The sequence below is a fragment of the Cervus elaphus genome, chromosome 30 (genome assembly GCF_910594005.1).
Source record: "Cervus elaphus chromosome 30, mCerEla1.1, whole genome shotgun sequence".
Taxonomy (NCBI): domain Eukaryota; kingdom Metazoa; phylum Chordata; class Mammalia; order Artiodactyla; family Cervidae; genus Cervus; species Cervus elaphus.
In genome coordinates, this window is record NC_057844.1 from 52,079,749 (window position 1) to 52,099,712 (window position 19,964).

General features: G+C 38.5%; 1 protein-coding gene across 1 annotated transcript in view; it reads right to left on the reverse strand.

Annotated features, from left to right (window-relative positions):
- Positions 1-760: 760 nt before the first annotated feature.
- The window catches only part of EDNRB (endothelin receptor type B), a 28,458-nt gene continuing 9,254 nt past the window's right edge, over positions 761-19,964 (reverse strand). The window contains exons 3-8 of the mRNA XM_043892253.1: positions 9,158-9,270; positions 8,819-9,023; positions 7,044-7,193; positions 5,876-6,009; positions 5,193-5,301; positions 761-3,289 (exon numbers count right to left, since the gene is read on the reverse strand). Coding sequence (XP_043748188.1) covers positions 3,155-3,289; positions 5,193-5,301; positions 5,876-6,009; positions 7,044-7,193; positions 8,819-9,023; positions 9,158-9,270 — 846 coding nt within the window. The 3' untranslated portion in view covers positions 761-3,154. The remainder of the gene's footprint in view (positions 3,290-5,192; positions 5,302-5,875; positions 6,010-7,043; positions 7,194-8,818; positions 9,024-9,157; positions 9,271-19,964) is intronic.

A 19,964-nucleotide genomic window follows, 5' to 3' on the forward strand; every position in this document is an offset into this window, starting at 1 on the left:
AGTCCATGGGGTCACAAAGAGTCAAATGTGACTGAAGTGACTTAGCACACAAGCATTTCTCATAATGCCCAGCTCAGATTAGGCAACTTGACATTCAGAAAAGGTGTGGAATAACTCATACAAACCTCTGGAATACTAGGCTGAGTTTAAGATAATTATTTGGTAAAAGGGTAAATGCAAATTCTTGATTATTTTTATCAGGGAAAGAAAGAGATTGTATATTAAGAGATAGAGGCATGTGAACCATGAAAGCTGCAAAACACAGTTATTTAGTGGTCACTTCATTTTGTCTTGTACTAATTTTTGCTGTCATTTCTATCTCCTATCAAGTAACAACCGACCTCTTATTTTCTTAATTTCATTGCATCTTTCACTTAGTAAATACTCAAAAGGAGCTTGTGAAATGAAATGAGTGATTCCAAAATCTCATTTCAGCCTTTCACCTTTCATCTATGGTACAGTAATAATTTAGACAATGAAATGCTACCCAGGCAAGAAACCAAAGATGGAAAGACATAAGGCGCCATTGGCAATTATCAATCAGATAACCTCAGAAAATTGAATGTATATATGTATCTGGTTACTCGCAACAATAAACCATTAACAGAAACTTGGCATTTTAATTTAAGAACTTTCATGTTTTCTTGATGGTTGTGTGTTTAACATAAGTAATGTCCATTCATGACATTTATATTTCCTTTAAACTTTAATACTAAATTAGTGTTTAATAAATTATTGCTTGCGCATTGAAAAAATAAACTTTTTTTCCAAAAACAATTTAAATTTTTATTGATTTTGTTTACATCATAAAGAATTAGCAACTATAGTAGTTGCCACTTTAAGTGACCTCAGAGAAACAAAATATATAATTATTTCACATGGTTATATTACAATTTCATAAAGTTAGTTACAGCATACTCATGCTTTGTTATAAACTGTATTCCTCTGGCCATATATTGTAAGCTATCAATATTAATGCACACCCATATTAGCAAATATAAAAGAGAAAATCTAAAAGTGTCATAAGTCTTTTAAGCTCTATAACCATGTTAACACTACTTTTGTCCATTGTTATATTATGCAGTTCTTAATACTAGAAAATATGTTTGAAAATCAAATGGTAGCCCCTTTCCCCATATTGATTTTATTTATGCTGAGAAATCATGTTTGTTTCTTACCGACCTTTGTCAGTCTGTTCAAATTTTGAATCAACCATTTTTAGAAAAGCTACTGAACATGAGTTCATTATAAATAATGCATGCATATACTTTCTGTGTGCAGTTTAAAATTTGGCAAGATGTTCACAGCCCATGATTCTGACACAGAGAAAGGGCATTATAATGTAAATGAGGAAGAAACAAAATGAAATGGTCACAAAATGAGCTCAAATTTAAATAGGAATAAAAAAATCCATTAACAAACTGAAAACAGTAGTGACCCCAAGTTAATTTAAGATCCGAAGTTTGAAATGTCTTTTGTCATGACAAGGATCTGAAAATGTGATTGGGAAGACATTAATAAACGAGACTGTGATGTGTAAATAAATTCCATGTGGCATATGAATCCATGACTTGTCTTTCCTTCCTGGCATTGTTGGGTTTTTGGTATCATCACATTAGGTGCTGGAAAGCAGCGTTGCTCATTTATTCCCAACATGTGGTTCTGGGTTACCAAAAAAAAAAAAAAAAAAAAATCAGAAACTCTGTTATATTTTAAGACAGAGTTAAAGCTCTTGGGCCCAATTTATTCCTGAAGCCACTCTGAGAACATTGCACTGTGTTTTGCTGGAACAGAATCAGGACCTTTTGCATTGATGTAAAGGGCAATGACGAACATCAGGCTAAGAATGGGAATCTGTCCCCTTGGGTCTCCTCCCGCCCCATCTCATTTCCTCTGTCTTCCGTTTTTCTCTCGTACATACTTTCACACACATCTCATCTGAGTTAACCTAAGGCACTTTGCTGGGGAGATGAAAGAATTCGGCAAGAATGCACAAAGTTAAAAGATTCTTAACAGTCTCATGTGGCAGTTTTGCCTGTGACAGGAAAGCACCGCATCCAGAACTCTTTTCTATTAGTTATTTACAAAAATAATATAAAAATTAGTAATAAGCTTTAAAGGTGACTGTTACACTGACTGTAATAGCTATGATCTTAGAGACAGTATTGTAACTATCACATGATACATATGCCAGATACCGTCTTAATTGCAGAGAAGATGTTGCTGTCTCCTTTACCATATGGTCAATGCTCCAGGCAGCTCACATTCCGTCCATGATGGGGTTACTGGCATCTCTCCATTGTGAAGGTATGAACACCGGGGCCTGCCCTCTGTTTAACATCTACATGTTGTGTATTGTAGCTAAGTATTTACAGATGACAAAACTAAACGTACAGCATTTAAACTACAGTGGTAAAAGAAGAATGATTTAATAATCCTCAAAAAAATTGTAGGTAGTCCTTTCTTTGCCAAGTACACGAATAGGCGATTTCAAAGCAGTGTCTTGGGATGGCATTCCAAAACTTCTCTCTCTGTCCATTTGTGACATTTGATCTTATCTGAATGTAAAGTTGCATGATTTTCAAAAACCTCAGTCTCTCTGATTCTCCCTCCTGATCATTTAAATATGTCTCTAATGTCAAAAATCCACCAGCTGAACTATTTTCACGTGTTGTTTCCAAATATAGTCCCACCAATGATATGAGACTTTAAAAGATTTTTAAAATTTTAAATTGAGTAATTTAAATTTCATCTAAAAATTCTGTTTTGCAGTGACACATTTTTCCTTTACATCAGATTAATCTTGATTTACAAAAATAAACATCTTTCACAGGAATTCTGAGTGAACTCAAGTTAAATGTAAGTGGTGTATGAATAGACCAGAAGTTCTGAAGAGCTATAATATAGTGAAGTGCTAACTGTAAAGAATTAAGTGCTTTCACAATGAGGCTTTCTTAATTCTCACTGCTTGTCTTCTCAAGCTGTAAACAGCTTATCAAACGTCATGTGGAACTCTTGAGTGTGAAGAAAATAATCATTCTTACATTTGTGCATTGTTTTGTGCAAACACACACGTTGTTTTGTTTCACTTTGGCAGACACCCCTTTGTTTGAATGATTTCTGTCCAAAATAAAGAAAATGAATATTCCTTCTTTCAAGATGAGCTGTATTTATTACTGGAACGGAAGTTGTCATATCCGTGATCGTTAGCTTTGAACTTTAAGCACGACTGCTTTTCCTCCAAGGACTGTTTTTCTTCAAATGATTGGCACCAGCAGCATAAACATGACTGCACAAAACAGAGTTACTTCGTTACAAGTTTACATCAAGTTACACTATCACAACCCTCCCTGCTCATCAGAATTCTGGCTTTCTCTGCAGGAACAGCAATTCCTGGGCCACTTTCTTGCCATGCCCTTTTATTTTCCCCTTAAAAACATATAACTACAGAAGCAGTATATCATAATTTTTTAAACTAGAAGCTACACCCGAAGAAAAATGTATATAATTAAACTTCTTCATCTTTTAATTAAAATGAAATAGACAATTCTTGGATACTTACTCTTGGTTACTTGAGAAATACTCTTAATATTTGATAAATATATAACTCAAAGCTTTTTTCCTATGCAAGTGGAAATATTACCATACCCATACGTACATAATGATCTGTTACTTTGTGGGCATCAAAATAATTGTAGCTTGTTCTGCCCATATATTTAAGTACACAACTAAAATTGTCAGCAGAGATGCTACAGACCCATGTTGATGTCTTCCACTCTGAGAATATGGTGCCCTAGAACTTCCCCCCTAATCCCATAGAAATGGAATGGCGGTTTACAGTGGTGAACTGAAAGCAGCTCCTTTGTCCCTTTCCTGGTTGCCTATTTCTGTTGACTTCTAACCTTAAAAGAACCTAATTATAGGCTTCTCTGGTGGCTCAGAGGATAAAGAATCTGCCTGCAATGCAGAAGACTGAGGTTCAATCCCTGGGTTGGGAAAATCCCCTGGAGAAGGTAATGGCAACCCACTCCAGTATTCTTGCTTGGAGAATTCCATGGACAGAGGAGCCTGGGGGGCTACAGACCATGGGGTCTCAAAGAGCTGGACATGACTGAGCGAGTAACACACCCCTAGGGATTTGATCACTAAGCAATTGAAACTAACTCCTGACTTAATGCTCAACTGAGTGCACAAGATGCCTTGTCTAACCTGTTGATGCTTTTCCTAGATAAAAAGAAGTAGGACTAGGTCTGTACCTGTAGCAGTCCCCCCAAGGAATCCTGCAAGCAGATCACTGGCAAGAAAACATCTGAAGAGAGAGCCAGACAGTCTGCCTTCCATGGAGAGGTAGAACCCAACCTTCTGCCTGGATGAGTCACTGAGATTCTTCTCCCTCCATCTTTCCCTTTAAAATTTGTCATGACTGAATAGAATCTTTGGAGTTAGTCTCTGAGTCCACCATCTCCCTAGATTGCTGGCTTTTCTGATGAAAGCATTTTTCTTCTTTATTAACACTTTCCTCTGGAATTATTGGTGTATGAACAACAAGCAGCCAACCTGGGTTTGGTTACACTAGGAACAAGTGGATATAAGGGAAGGAATATTTTATTCCGTATTAGGTAACTGAAGGAGTGAATGAATGGGTAGATGTTACACACAAATGGAAGCAGCCAAATGAGGAATAATTTCATGTATTCTATATCAAGGAACACTGCTATCAAATGAAGGCAGAAAAGTGAAGGTAGAACTTGAATTACGTTGCTTTGTTTGACTTGTAATTCTCACCTGTGTATGAAAAGGAGACTAACCTAGTTATAATTAGCACTGTGCTACCTAGTCCAAAATCTTCCAAAAAGGGGAATAGTGCATTTAATTCATGTGTAGCTCTTATTTTATCATGTGATAGCATTCAGATATCAATGCATGTAATTTTTTACTCATTTTCTGAGTAATTCTATGAGTAAAACTGATTGGTTGAGGCAGTAGTGAATGGTTGACTGGGATTTGTAGGGAGAAATAGATTATAGTGATTTAAGAGCAAAATTTATATTTAAAGAATCATCTATCATGTAATACAAGGGAAAACTATAAAACAATTGACTAGATCACTCTGGATAGAAATATTAATAGTTTGAAAGGGTTATATTTGATACCATATTAAAAGGGTTTTTGATTTTTGAATACTCTCTTACCTTAAAGCAGTTTTTGAATCTTTTGCTCACCAAATACAGAGCTATTGGGTTAATACAGGAATTCAGGGAGGCCATGTTGATGCCAATGTAGTCCAATACCAACAAAAAGCTGCAAAAATAATACAAAAATTTATTTATATGCTTTGAGCACATATGCTTTACAGACATTTGTGTTTTATAAATTAAAAAATTACCCATTTATAATTATTTTGACTTTATCACTAGTCTTTGCTGATTTTGATCTCTCTCTGTCTCTCTCTCTTTCTCTTTGCCTCTGTCTCTTTCTCTTATTCTCTGCCCCTGTCATATCCTTAACCCCCATTCCCACTCCCATGCTCAATTCTCTGCCTTAAGATGAAATCTATTTTGTAAGTGCTCAGGCTGTCTAAAAAAGAAAGGATTTACAAAGTGCAATGGAGAACCAGATCTGGTATTTTCAATCATGCCACTCACTCACTTGGACAGCCCTGGCTGTCCATTCTCAGTGTTCCAAAGTGCCCCTTACTTCTCCGTTGGAAATAGAAGTAAAGGTAAAAAAAAAAAAAAAAAGTTGGCGGGCATCTTAAATCGCTCCCTTAGGATTAGAAAAATGGTACTCTCTCTTCCTGCCAATGAAAGTAATCAATGGAAAACCTTCTGAATGGCATTTATTTACACAACTATTTCTATTTTACCTTACTTACCTCAAAAATTCACATCTACGGGGATCATGCTGATCATAAAGAGTGAGCTTCAAAATCCTGCTAAGATGAAGAGGAAGCCAACACAGAGCAAAGACAAGGACCAGGCAAAATACTGTTTTGGCCACTTCCCGTCTCTGAAATAAAACCGCAGTCAGACTCTGTAATGGATGGCTCATTATAATCACAGCATTCTCTCTTTCCAAACAAAATGTTTAATACTGTTCACAAAAAGTCAGTGGCATTTGTAAAAATTCAGGAGACAGAGTTTTAAACTGAATAGTTACTGTGAATTAGAACCTAAATGACTAAGATTCATCTTTTTCTTTAAACTTTTCATTTTGTGTTGGAGTATAGCCAATAAACAATGTTGTGATAGTTTCAAGTGAACAGCAAAGGGACTCAGCCGTACATATACATATATCCCTTTGCCCTCAAACTCCCCTCCCATCCAGGCTGCCACGCAACATTTAGAATTCCATGTGCTAATATAGTAGGTCCTTGTTGGTTATTCATTTTAAATATAGCAGTTGTGTACATGTCCATGTCACACCCCCTAACTAGCCAGCCCTTCCTCTCATCCTAGAGATTCATCTTTAAAAAGTAATGGCTTATATGTGGAATCTAGAAAAAATGGTACAGATGAACCTATTTGCAGGGCAGGAATAGAGACACAGACATAGAGAAAGGATGTGCGGACACCATGCGGGGGAGAGGAGGGTAGGATGAGCTGTGAGATTAGGTTTGACATAAATATACTACCATGTGTAAATGGATAGTGGGAACCTGCAGGACAACACAGGGAGCTAAGATCGGTGCTCTGTGATGACCTAGCTGAGTGGGATGGGGTGGTGGTGAGAGGGGGGTCCAAGAGGGAGGGGATATATGTATACATATAGCTGATTCATAGCAGAGACTACCACAACACTGTAAACCAGTTATACTCCAATAAAAAACGGTTTATCTAAGAAAGTGATGGCTCTTTTTACATTCCTTTAGATTATGTAGGATATCTCCAGATAGATAATATAAAACATATTAAGAATATGAGACTAAGAAAAAGGAATAATGCTCTAGTATATGATACTTTTAGTTTATTATCACCACAATAATTTTCATATTCATAATTGGAAATGTAACCATGAATCAGCAAATATTTCTATTTCCTTACCTGCTTTAAGTGATCATTTAAAGCAATTTGCATACCACTCTTCTTTCTCAACATTTCACAAGTCATCAGGGTATAAAACAATGCAGTGATGGCCAATGGCAGGCAGAAATAGAAACTAAATAGCCACCAGTCTTTAGCTGTCTTATAAAACTATGGGGAAGAAAGGATGTTATAGTTAATATTTCTCTGTAAGAAAATCTTACATATCAAATATTAAAAAATGCTCATCAGGAATAAACTTCTAAAGTAGATCCATTTTATAAATACTATGTAGAATCTTTCAGTAGAATCTTTATTCTACTATGTAGAATTTTTAGTCTGCTGAACAAAAAATTAAGTGAAACAAACTTTTCCTGAAAGGCGTTTCAATTCTCTAAGGCAGTGTGCTATAATTAAATATAAAAATGTAAGCAATTGGGCAAAATTTTAAATACTTGATAACTCAAATATTTTTGTCTTCACACAAGTGAAAGGAATTCTTTCTGTGAAATAACACGTCTGGATGTGTAAAGATATTCTAGTGTTTTGGGGAATTTCTCACACTTTAACAAGTTTGTTTCTGGGGAAAGCAGGTAGGAAGAGGTCTATAGTAATCATTTAGCTCAGGGATGTATGCATCTAAACTATCAACTAAAAATCAAAATTGCTTATAAAATGACTTCTCTCGTACTCTTTCTCTGTTCTTTTTTCCTTTTCCTTTTAAAGATTGTTGTTCCAGATATGTCTGTTGTAACAGAAGTTATGGAATCTATGCAGTACTTTGGGCTTCCCAGGTAGTGCTTATGGTAAGGAACCCGCCTGCCAATGCAAGAGACATAAGAGATGGGGGTTTGATCCCTGGGTCAGGAAGATCTCCTGGAGGAGGGTACAGCAACCCACTCCAGTATTCTTGCCTGGAGAATCCCGTGGACAGAGGAGCCTGGTGGAGTATGCTCCATGGGGTCGCCAAGAGTGGGACATGACTGTGACTTGGTGCACCCCCATGCAGTACTTTTCCCATTGTAACTAATAAGAAACAAGGAAACAGCAGTTTCATTTTCAGTTTCCCATTAAGGCCCCTCTTTCGTCTTTTGTTTATCATGATCTATACACATATACCTAAAGTCTCATATAAACTTACATGTAAAATAGAAAATAATTATTTGTGACATTTGGACCCACTCCCTTTGCATTAACTCCTCCTCACCCTTTCTGTTGGGAAGAGCCTTTTTCACTTAGGGTCTATTTTCTGATGACCCGCATTGCTATTTTCCCCCATTTCCTAAATAAACACTCTTAAATAAAGACAAGATGAAGTTCTTTGCAATGGCAGCTTTCATTTTAGAGAGAGGACAGGCTTGTCATTCATACCAAGATTCATCAAGTCACGTAGATTTCTACCAGTCTATCCATACCAGGGTGACTTCTACTTGATCATTCCTTTAACCACACACTCCCGCCAATGACTGCTGTGTTGCTTAATGCAAAATATGTTGTAGCTGCCAGTTCTTATGTGAATTTGAGTAGAAAAGCTATAAATTCCCATCAATTCTCCTATGTCAACTTGGCTTATCTGTATTCCCGAGAACCAGGGGATTCTTAGAGAAGTAATGACCTAGCTTCTTGCAGCATGGGTCACTAGTCCCACTGTTAACCCTGAGGTCCTGGGACCTATACTTTTAATTTATGCCAAGGACAGTCATAAATCAATAATTTCCCAAGAAGAGGAGATTGGGGGAAAATAGGTAAACATTTATAAGACAAGAGCAGAAAAGGGAAAGAAAAGTAAAATTTACCTGCATAAATGCTGTTTTCTGAGTGGGATGGAGCAAGCAGATTCTCAGATTATTTCCTATGTGATCACTGGTAATTATATCAAAACCCACGGCCTCAGGGACAGCCAGAACCACGGAGACCACCCAAATTAAAACAATTTCTACTGCTGTCCATTTTGGAACCCCGATTCCTTTGATCCGACTCCAAGAAGCAACAGCTCGATATCTGAAGAACAAAACAGAATCAATTGCCAAGCTGGGAGAGCCTGGTTTTTATTGAATTACAGTTTACTTTCTAAGTAATGTAGCAACCACTAGGATCGTGGTCAGGATATATGTTGCTTAGACACATGTTCTTACCTGTCAATACTTAGAGCACATAGACTCAGCACAGTGATGCCCACGGAGGCCTTCTGAATGAAAGGCACCAGCTTACACATCTCAACCCCAAAGGGCCAGTCCTTGGCGAGCAGCTGCATTGAGGAGACACAAGCTCTGTTAGGGAGATGTACACAGGGTGCTCTTGAACTGTATGTGCTACTTAGTGGAGGTGAATGAGCTTGTGGAGTAAAATAACAAATTCCAGTTCTTATTCTTTTTCTCATGGACTCCTCTGAAAATCACCTGCATTTGTGAGATATTTGGAACAAGAGAGGACTGGCAATCATGAAAGGGCAGCCAATTCGGGAGAATGAGCTACACATGAAGAAGAGTTTAGGGTCCAGGTCTCTTCTATTGTAGGGCCAACTGGGGCCAATTGCTCAAGTTCTCCTTTCAAAAATGGAAGCTGCTATATAGCACCAGGAGCCCAGATAAGTGCTCTGTGGTGATCTAGCAGGGTGGCATGGGGCGCAGTGGGAGGGGGGCTCGAGCGAGAGAGGATATATGTCTACATATTGCTGATTTCCTTCATTGCATGGCAGACACTAACACAGCATTATAAAACAGTTATATTCCAGTTTTAAAAAATTTTTAAAAATCGAGCCTGTAGTGCTGAAAATGCCTCTCGTACTCTTATGAAGTCTCCAATGCTCAGTTGGTGGCCAAATCAAACTAAAGATTAATCAAAAACAGGTGAAAAGTGTTCCTTAGTTAGAGAGACTCGACGACTCCCTGGGCTTCCCTAGTAGCTCAGCTGGTAAAGAATCTGCCTGCAATGCAGGAGATCCTGGTTCGATTCCTGGGTTGGGAAGATTTCCTGGAGGAGGGATAGGCTACCCACTCCAGTATTCTTGGGCCTCCCTGATGCCTCAGACAGTAACGAATCTGCCTACAATGCAGGAGACCTGGGCCCTAGCCCTGTGTTGGAAAGATCCCCTGGAGAAGGGCATGGCAACCCACTCCAGGATTCTTGCCTGGAGAATCCCCATGGACAGAGGAGCCTGGTGGGCTACAGTCCATGGGCGTCACAAAGAGCTGGACATGACTGAGCGACTAAGCACAGATGACTCCTATGGAGAACAGAGCGTGTGTTCGTGTACACATTCTTCACTCTGGTCAACTGCACTGTCAGTCAGCCCACTGTTGGGCACGTGTTCAACACAAGGCTCACTTCTTCCTGAAGACTTCACTTGAGTCCATCCTTCTCCCAGAAGGCTTTCCCCCACAGATCCATTTGGCTAAAACCTTTACTTTCAGTTCTTACTCAAGTCTCATCTTTTCAATAGGACCTCCCATGACCACACTGTTAAGGATAGGAAATGGTCAGGCCTCCCCATCTCCATCTGCCTATTCCACTTTACACCTACAGCACTTTTTAACTCCTATTGTGTATCATATAGTACACTTGTTTGTTTTTTAAGTTTTTGCTGTCTGCAACCCCTAGCCTATCAGACAGAACACAACTTCTGCAATTGCCTAGCACAGTTTCTGACACACAGCAGATGTTTAAGTATTCAAGTCCCTAAAATACATAGGCACTGGTTATTCAGTGAGCAAAATGACTTAGTATACAAACTATACATACTATGCATACATTTCTATTTCAAACTAACTATGCAGCCATCTTTTGTTAAACGCATGATTTTCTTTTGTAGGACAACTGGCTATGCCCCACACACAATGTAAATGAATCACATTAGGTACACATCTGGGTCAGATGTTTACGCAGTTTGAAAAGAAACTGTTTTAAATCTACATATGTGTGTTTTAATGTCTTAAAGAATAACCTTCCAAAGTTGACAACTAGTTTGAAACATAATTAAGTCTTTCCATTCTTTTACTTGTAACATGTCTTTGTAGAGTTTGTCATGCTGGGTAACTGTTTGGCAACTAGAATGGCACCCAAAGCTGAAACGTATGTCTCAGTACGAATATGACTCAGAGCTCCAGCATGAGACCAATTTCATTTCTAAGACAGACATGAAAATTACACCGACATGTAGACAAATGTTGGCAGACTTACAGCAAATATGCTTTTTCTAGGGTCGGAAAGCCTGCAAGGCCAGGCAGATCACACAAGAGAGAAGGCAGCCAGGAGCAAGAAAGTCATTGGTGTCAGGAAATAATAGAGGGCAGAGGGGTCTAGGGGTAAATCCTATCTAAAAGGAACCCCTGCTAATAAACATGATGTGATTATTGATAAGAAGTCCCCAATACCAAAATATCTTGATTTTTATCCCCAAATGTTTATATAAAATCTCACAATTTATAAAAATTGTCAACTAATTCATATTTTTGAAAAAATAAAAACGAAAACACTAACAGATAATAACATCATGTTAACAAAATAATTTTATACGTCAGACCAGCCTCTAACTTGTGACCTCTGGATTCATGGGCTGGTTCATAACTCTGCTTATTCACTTATTCATTCAACAAACATGTATTCAATACTCACCATGTGCCAACACTATATGGAGTATGGGAGCCTATCAGTGAACAAGGCAAACTCCCTGCTCTCATGGAGCTTACAGTCTAGTGAGGGAGGCAGAGAAAGAACACACAAATACTTAATATGGTGTTCACAGGATTTGTGGCAGCTGATGCGAAGAGCTGACTCATTGGAAAAGACCCTGATGCTGGGAAAGATTGAGGGCAGGAGGAGAAGGGGACGACAGATGAGAAGGTTGGATGGCATCACTGACTCAATGGACATGAGCTTGGGTAAGCTCCGGGAGTTGGTGATGGACAGAGAGGCCTGGCATGCTGCCGTTCATGGGGTCACAAAGAGTCGGACATGAATGAGCGACTGAACTGAACTGAGAAATTGTAATGAAATTTGGGGTGCTTTCTTGTTTTAAAGATAGTTTTGATGTGGACCATTTTTAAAGTCTTTATTGAATTTGTTACAATATTGCTTCTGCTTTATGCTTTGATTTTTTTTTTTGGCCATGAGGCATGTGGGATTTTAGCTCCCCAACCAGGGAACCAACCTGCACCCACTGCATTGGAAGGCAAAGTCTTAACCTCTGTACAACCAGTCAGGTCTCTCTCACAAGAGGCAACCTTTAGTAGGGATTTGACTAAAATAAAACAGTAAGCCATGCAGACTGTATTCTAAGCAGAGGAAAGAGCAAATACAAAGGACCTGATGTCAAAATAAGCCTAGTGAGAGGAAGAGATGAAAAGAAGACTCGTAAGGCTGGCTGGAGTGGTCCAGACCAGTCTGGATGTAGTTAGAGGGAGGAGCATGATTTTTTTTTTTTTAAGGAAATCCATTGCAATATTTCAAACAGGGAGATGGCATCATCCTATTTATGTTAAAAAAATCACTCCAGGGACTTCCCTGGTGATCCAGTGGTTAAGATTTCACCTTTCAGTGCAGAAGTTGCAGGTTTGATTCCTGGTCAGGGAACTAAGATTCCACATGCCTATGGGTAATAAGACCAGAACATAAATAACAGAAGCAATATAATAACAAATTCAACAAAGTTTTGAAAAAAAAAATGGTTCACATCAAAAAAAAAAAAACAAAACCCCAAACCCCTCTCATTCTAAAAACATAAAAAGATCACTCTGGATGCTCAAGATAGACTAGAAAGTGGTATGGTAGACTATGAATAGACTAAATAGACAAAATAGTCAAGAAAAGTAGATTTGATGAGAGATCATGGGCTGAAACTTGTGACGCCTTGCAACTGAAAGGAATGGATTATAGATGGGATATGTTTTGAAAACAGAGCTAGCAGGATTTGTTGATAGGTTGGATGTAAGATGTGAGGAGTCAGAAAACTCAAAGAGGTTGATCATATGAATGGTGAAGACATTGACAGAAATGTAGAAGACCCAGGATCTGGCAAATCTGAACCAGCTACAAGCTCAAGGTACTTTAGAAGACTTGCCAATTACCCTTGAAAACATAATAAAAAGATTCCAACCAGTTGAAAGAATCCTTCCAGATCTAGTTTGGTATAAACTACTGCATCTAGGTGATAGTCTTTCTAATCATTCTGTCTTTATATGTATCAGAGGGGGAAGAAAAAAGAAAACTAACATTTACAATGAGTGGCTTCACTTTCAATTTTCACTTTCACTCATTGGAGAAGGAAATGGCAACCCACTCCAGTGTTCTTGCCTGGAGAATCCCAGAGACGGGGGAGCCTGGTGGGCTGACGTCTATGAGGTCACACAGAGTCGGACACGGCTGAAGTGACTTAGCAGCAGCAGCAGGTGCTATTCTAAGCCATTTACCTATGGTATATCATTGAATCCCCAAAGCAATCCTATAAGGTAAATACTATAGTCTGCATTTTAATAGTTAAAAGACTTAGAGGTACTTAGAAGTTTATTAACTTGCTATGTTGGTTTTTTAGGGCTTCCCTGATGGCTCAGACAGTAAAAGAATCCACCTGTAATGCAGGAGACTTGTGTTCAATCCCTGGATCGGGAAGATCCCCTGGAGAAGGGCATGGAAACTCACTCCAGTATTAAACATGCCCACAAATTCTTTGACAGTCCTCCCTTCAAAATGTGAAGCTCATTTCCCTCCCTTTGAAGGTGAAAGGGAGTGAAGGACTTAATGATTCACATTTAGTAAATAGAATGTGGTGGGACTGATGATGCCTGAAATCTGAGACTAGTTCATAGACGGCATTATGGCTTCCTCCTTGTTTGCTCTTGGATCATTGCTTTGAGGGAGTTGCCGTGTCAAGGAGGAGACTCAAGGGTCCCTGTGAAGAGGCAACATGGCAAGGAACTGAGGCCGCCTGAAAACAGCTGGCACTGATTTGCCAAGTTCCCAGCCTTGGACAAGCCTTCTCATGACTGCAGCCCCACCAATAACTTGACCCTCGTGAGAGACTCTGAGTCAGGAGAACCCAGGTCTCCCACATTGCAGGTAGATTCTTTATCAGCTGAGCCACCAGGGTCACCCAAGAATACTGGAATGGGTGGCTTATCCTTTCTCCAGTGGATCTTCCTGACCCAGGAGTCGAACCGGGGTCTCCTGTATTTCAGGTGGATTCTTTACCAACTGAGCTACCAGGGAATATATTTGTCCTTGGTCACTCACTTATGTGAGGCTTCCTGCGTGGCGCTTGTGGTAAACGACCCACCTGCCATTGCAAGAGACATAAGATATTGTGGGTTCTATCCCTGGGTCAGGAAGATCCCTTGGAAGAGGGCATGGCAACCCACTCCAGTAGTCTTGCCTGGAGAATCCCATGGACAGAGGAGCCTGGAGGGCTATAGTCCATAGGGCTGCAAAGAGTTGGACACAACTGCTAAAAGTTGACTTAGCCTGCACACAACGCTCACTCAGGTAACTAATAGTTAACTCCCTAGCTATTTTATTCATCTAATGTCCAAAAATTCAGATAGTTTCAAGTATTTTATTGTCTTGAATAATCTCTAAATATGCAAATGTGAGTATCACAAGGTACAGTCATTGGATGAGTCAAAATGAATGAGTGTCTGGTCACTGAAGGGAGAGATGTCTGGCCAATGAAAATGAGTTCTGCGTTGAATCCAGGCTCTGTTTTGAGGTTATTATTGCTTTTGGCTCAGACCAGACATTGGATGATTGTTCTTCATACCACTGGGAGGCCTGCAGTCCAACCTCTGACCCAAGTTATCACAGGGGACAGGGAAACACAAACTGAAAATTGTAGCAGTTCTCTTTAAGTTCAACACAGAGATAGTCAGAGACTTAATCACAACCGACAGATTACAATTTTCTAATCTACCCTTCCAAAGGAAAAGAGACTGCCAAAAAACCCCTCATGATTTCAATTCAGACATGAACGCTGCCAGTCCTGAGAGGCCACAGAGGTGGGGGATTGAGTGCCCATTTCTATTATTTTGTAGTCAGAGGATGACTTTGGCAACCTCTGCTTCTCTCATCAGAAGGCTTTGTGGAGACATTGAGAAGCCTGATCTTCTGTGACACAGACCATGCCTACTGTTGATGCTCATCTCAGTCTAAATGGCCTCCATCCAGAATGTCTTGGCAATTTAGGGCTTGGAGCTTATTAAAAATGCAAAGACATTAATCTCTTGCCCTGAGTGGAGGAAAAGCTGTGAATTAAAAGAAAAAAATCAATCTCAACCAAGACGTCACTTTAAAATTTGGTGAAAGAATGTTCTTAGAGGTTTCAATAATTCTTGGAAATTATTTCACTATTTCTTGACAAAAATAATGACACCCAATGCCTATAATCTGAAGTTCAACAATTCAGTTTTCCTTTTGGTAGAGGAAACTGATTCTCTTTTATTGCAAGAAGAAGCAAGTCTAACTTTAAACCCAGCAATAACACATTCATATTTCTTATTTTCAGTTTTTGTCATTCAGTTAGATAACTTACGGGCAAAATCTGAGTACTGAAGACAAATCATGCATGTAATCAAATCTCTCTGGTTGAAAAAAAAAATGTCAGGGATCAATATTGTTTCTAGGTCCCTGCCACATAACTTAAATGTTTGGGTCCTGTTTAAAATTAAGTTTGACTACATATTACTTACCATTTCTCAAATGTGAGCCAGTCAGAAAATATTCCCGTTACTGACACTGGTTTGCAATGGTGATGACTCATTTGAGAAAGAGCTTTTGTTAGTGTTGGTCCTAGAAGCAATGTAGTGTTCATTTGACAAGTGATAGCCGGTTCTCAGGCTTGCCTCTTTCACCTAAAGCTACCACTGCTTTGCTAGCACATTTCTTTTGTATAAATAAACACAAATAAACAAACAAATAAACACTAGATTGAAAATAGTCATGGTCATACTGACTATAAGGTTTTTACTCAAAGATGCCCATGATTTCATAACTTTATGTTGAAACACCTGTTTGAGAAAGAAAAAAGGCAACAGAATACAAAAAATTTTCATATCATATTTTAAATTATTTTTATAGTACATAGTTTATACTATGTACTATATACTATTATAGTATATACATATTTTTACATTACATAGTTTAAAAAATTTCTAAAAGGATAAATAGTGTGAACAGAAAATCAATGTCTTTTCTTTAAAGGTATTGCTAAATGAGTCCTACAAAATCTTTCCAACTGGGGAAATTTATATTTTCCAATTCTCTTTTTAATTAAAAATTACATTCTTGAGAAATTAAACGGAGAAAATCCTATTAATACATACCAGTCTTAATACCCAATGGAATCTAGCCCCATAGGGTCAGGAAATGCCAAAGTTAACCATCTTGCACTAACAAATGTTCAATTGTCTCATTAACCATAATCACCTTTCTCCTTTCTATTTTTCAAAAAAATTAACAGGATACACTGAACTTTCACTGGTTCTTAGTTTCAGAATATTTGACAACATTTTTAGTCCCATGGACTACAGCATGCCAGGCTTCCCTTTCCTTCACCATCTCCTGGAGTTTGCTCAAACTGACATCCATTGAGTCAGTGATGCCACCCAACCACCTCCTCCTCTGTCGTCCCCTTCTCCTCCTGCCTTCAATCTTTCCCAGCATCAGGGTCATTTCCAGTGAGTTGGCTCTTAATGGTGAATGAATGAGTTCATGGATGAATGAATGAATTTGATCATAAGACAGACATCTTGCACTAAGACTTGTTATGAGCTTTTCAGTTCCCATATTTGAAACAATTCTTCTGAGAATTGAGATGACTGTGCTTACTATGGATTGATTGATTTTGTACGGTCTAGTCCAGGTCCTCCTCCCTTCCAGATGATCAAGTCTTCTTGACACATAAAGTCAGGGTCTCTGGAAATGAGGCGTTGGCTCTTCTCTGGGAGTTCCGCTTGCCAAGCAGACAGGAAAAAGTGGAAAGCAAAATCCCTCCCCTCCCCTCTCTCTCTCCTTCTCAAACCTGTCAGGGAAATGACTGGTATAAAACAGAACCCACTATTTCTCACTATCTGTTGGGATTCTATGAGGTGTGTTATTTGTAAACGTGGTGGAGATGAATGTGGAAAGCACAGGGATGCTTTTAGGAAGGCGGGTGAGCAACACATTACAAGTGACAACCAGGGTTACTTTGCCAGACTGCTGTCTGTTCCATCTGGTGATGAACTGTGAACATTTCTTTCAAATGACTGATATTATAGAAATATTTTTACAGTCAGAGTCAAAAGAAGGAAATAATGGAGTGGTTGTGTTTCACAAGTTTGGGGAAGGGTGTAGTCTTCTGCTTTTATCTCTGTTTCCTGTGGCAGATAAAGAGTTTTTCTGCATTTGAACTGGCGTTTTAATAAGATAAGACACCCTCATTCAAGGATTTCCCATGTCCGATTGATCTCCCTTTCTTTTTTTTTTTTTCTTTAACTCAAACTGGAGCTCTGTGACAACCTAGAAGGGTGGGAAGGGGAGGCAGGTGGGAGGAAGGTTCAAGAGGGAGGGTACATAGGTATACCTATGGCTGATTCATGTTGATGTTTGGTGGGTACCAATACAATATTGTAAAGCAATTATCCTTCAACTAAAAATAAATAAATTTAATTAAAAAAAAAAAAAACATACAGTGAGAGTTTAAGCTGCTGGTCAAGTGCACAGAAAATATTTTCTTGGTATACATGGTACTTGTGCCCTGGGGACTAATATCAATTACAAGTTCCATCTTACATCCATTAAAATGCACTTAGTCACTTAAAGAATAGGCCAGAGGTGCCATTTAAATAGACTACAGTATGAACAGCACACCCTGGAGTTGTGTAAGACAGAGACCCTGTCCCAAGGAATCTGTTATGTGCACTTCAGCAAAGAGCTTTCCACTGTTCTGAAAAGATTCCTAGGACTGGCTGAAATAGATGAACGACTCTATTAAAATGAGTTAAGTTTCTGGAAACAAAAGCTCTAAGAGCAGCAAAGTGACAGAAAAAAAAAGATAAAAAAATGAATATGTCTTAGGAGGAAATTAACTTCACCTTAAATATATACCCCTTCTTGGGTTACAATGAAATTTATTTCCACATCTGTAACAAGCCAATAAATAACTGGTTGGCTACTCTTCTATTATCTGAACCTGAAAACTTATCTTCAATTTGTGCTTAAAAGCTTTCATTGACATGTCACATATGTTGAAAAGATTCAGCTAAGAGCATTAAGAAATGCTATTCACAAATCTAGCTTTATGGTCAGTTTCACTTCTCTGAGCTGAATCTTCTAAGATCACTGTGACACCTGAAGAAACTAAGGAATTATAACCTGATGATCTCACGGTTCAGAAAGTGACTCTCAAACTTAATAAATTCAACAAATCTTATTAAGTCATTTCATGTCTTACTTAAACCTAATTCTATCCAGAGAATGGTTTATGGAATAATCTGTGCTTAGAAAACATTTGATTACTATGGAAGTCAAAATCTCTTTAATATAAATTAAAAACACCGTGTGAGGGGGAAGGAGACATATAGAACCTAAACACCCAGAGAACTGGGTTACTCCTTTCTGGAAAGTAAAATGAAGCTAAGGAGGAGAGAAGTAGAAACACAAGAGTGAGAAGGCATGAATATGTCTGGAAAGGAATCTTGGGGACAAAATGCCTCAGTCAACTCTGCTGATATATTTCTTTCTTCTCATGATGTGGACCATTTTTAAAGTCTTTATTGAATTTGTTACAACATTGCTTCTGTTTTATGTTTTGGTTTTTTGGCTGCGAGGAATGTGAAATCTTAGCTCCCTGACCAGGGATCGAACCCATACCCTCTGCACTAGAAGACAAAGTCTTAACCACTGGACTCCCAGGGAAATCCTTGCTAATAATTTCTGACTCAAGAACAACCCTCATTCCCTCTTCCTTCTACCACCCCATTTTGGCCATTTTCTTATTTCTTTACATTTTCTCCAGAGGATCTTTTAGGAAAGAGAAATAGTAAATCTCTAAAAGGGATTGGAAAGAAAAAAAGAAAAGTCTAAAATTAGAGAATTTGCCAGCTAAGGTACATCCATATACCCACACTCAGTTATCTTCCAGACATAATCGACCTCTTCTTAACTTTGCAAAGTCCTCAAAGAAAATGCTTCACATCATAAATTATATCTAGAATCACATTTCAGCTCAGGCTATATCTGTCAACACCCTTGAAGGCATTTAATCGTTTATTAGCACTAGGCATGTTTCTCTAAAAATCATCAACCATTGCATATTAGCTACACGGTGAAAACCTTATTTGGTTTTCTTTAGAGAATGAAGACCCTGGCTCCCTGGCTTCAAAACAACATGGTCTTGGCTCTATCATCCTCTTGTACAACTATGGAAATACCTTCAGTCTTGAACTATTCATTTAAAATGAGCAAAGGAAAAAATGTAAAGCCTTTGATAGATAAGCCTTACCATGTTGAAAGAGACATTGCCTTGACATTTTAAGAACCTTAGATTTATGAAGTGACCGAGTGACAGATCAAAGGCAAACACAAGAAGAATCATAGAGTTAACCCCGGGAAGCCTTCCATTGTCCACGGCCAAGGGCTTCCCAATCATTTTGTCACAGGCATCCATGGGCAAAATGTGAAGCAGTGAATCAGAACTAGGAAGCCTTGAGTTTCTGGGTTATTTGACATCTGCTGTCGACCTCTTATTCCGCGATGGCCAATAGCCTCATATATATAGAAAAAAGAACAAAAATCCCCCTTTCTTTTTCATTTGGACAGTTACAAAAAGACGAGTAGGTCTGTCAACAGCATTTGTCTGTGGTTGACTATTATAGGGTGTTGAAGTGTTAGTTATATTTATTGATTGATTCAAGGTCATTCAAAATGAATAGTCTTACTCTTTATTAATACTTTTAAAATATTACTACTTCAAAT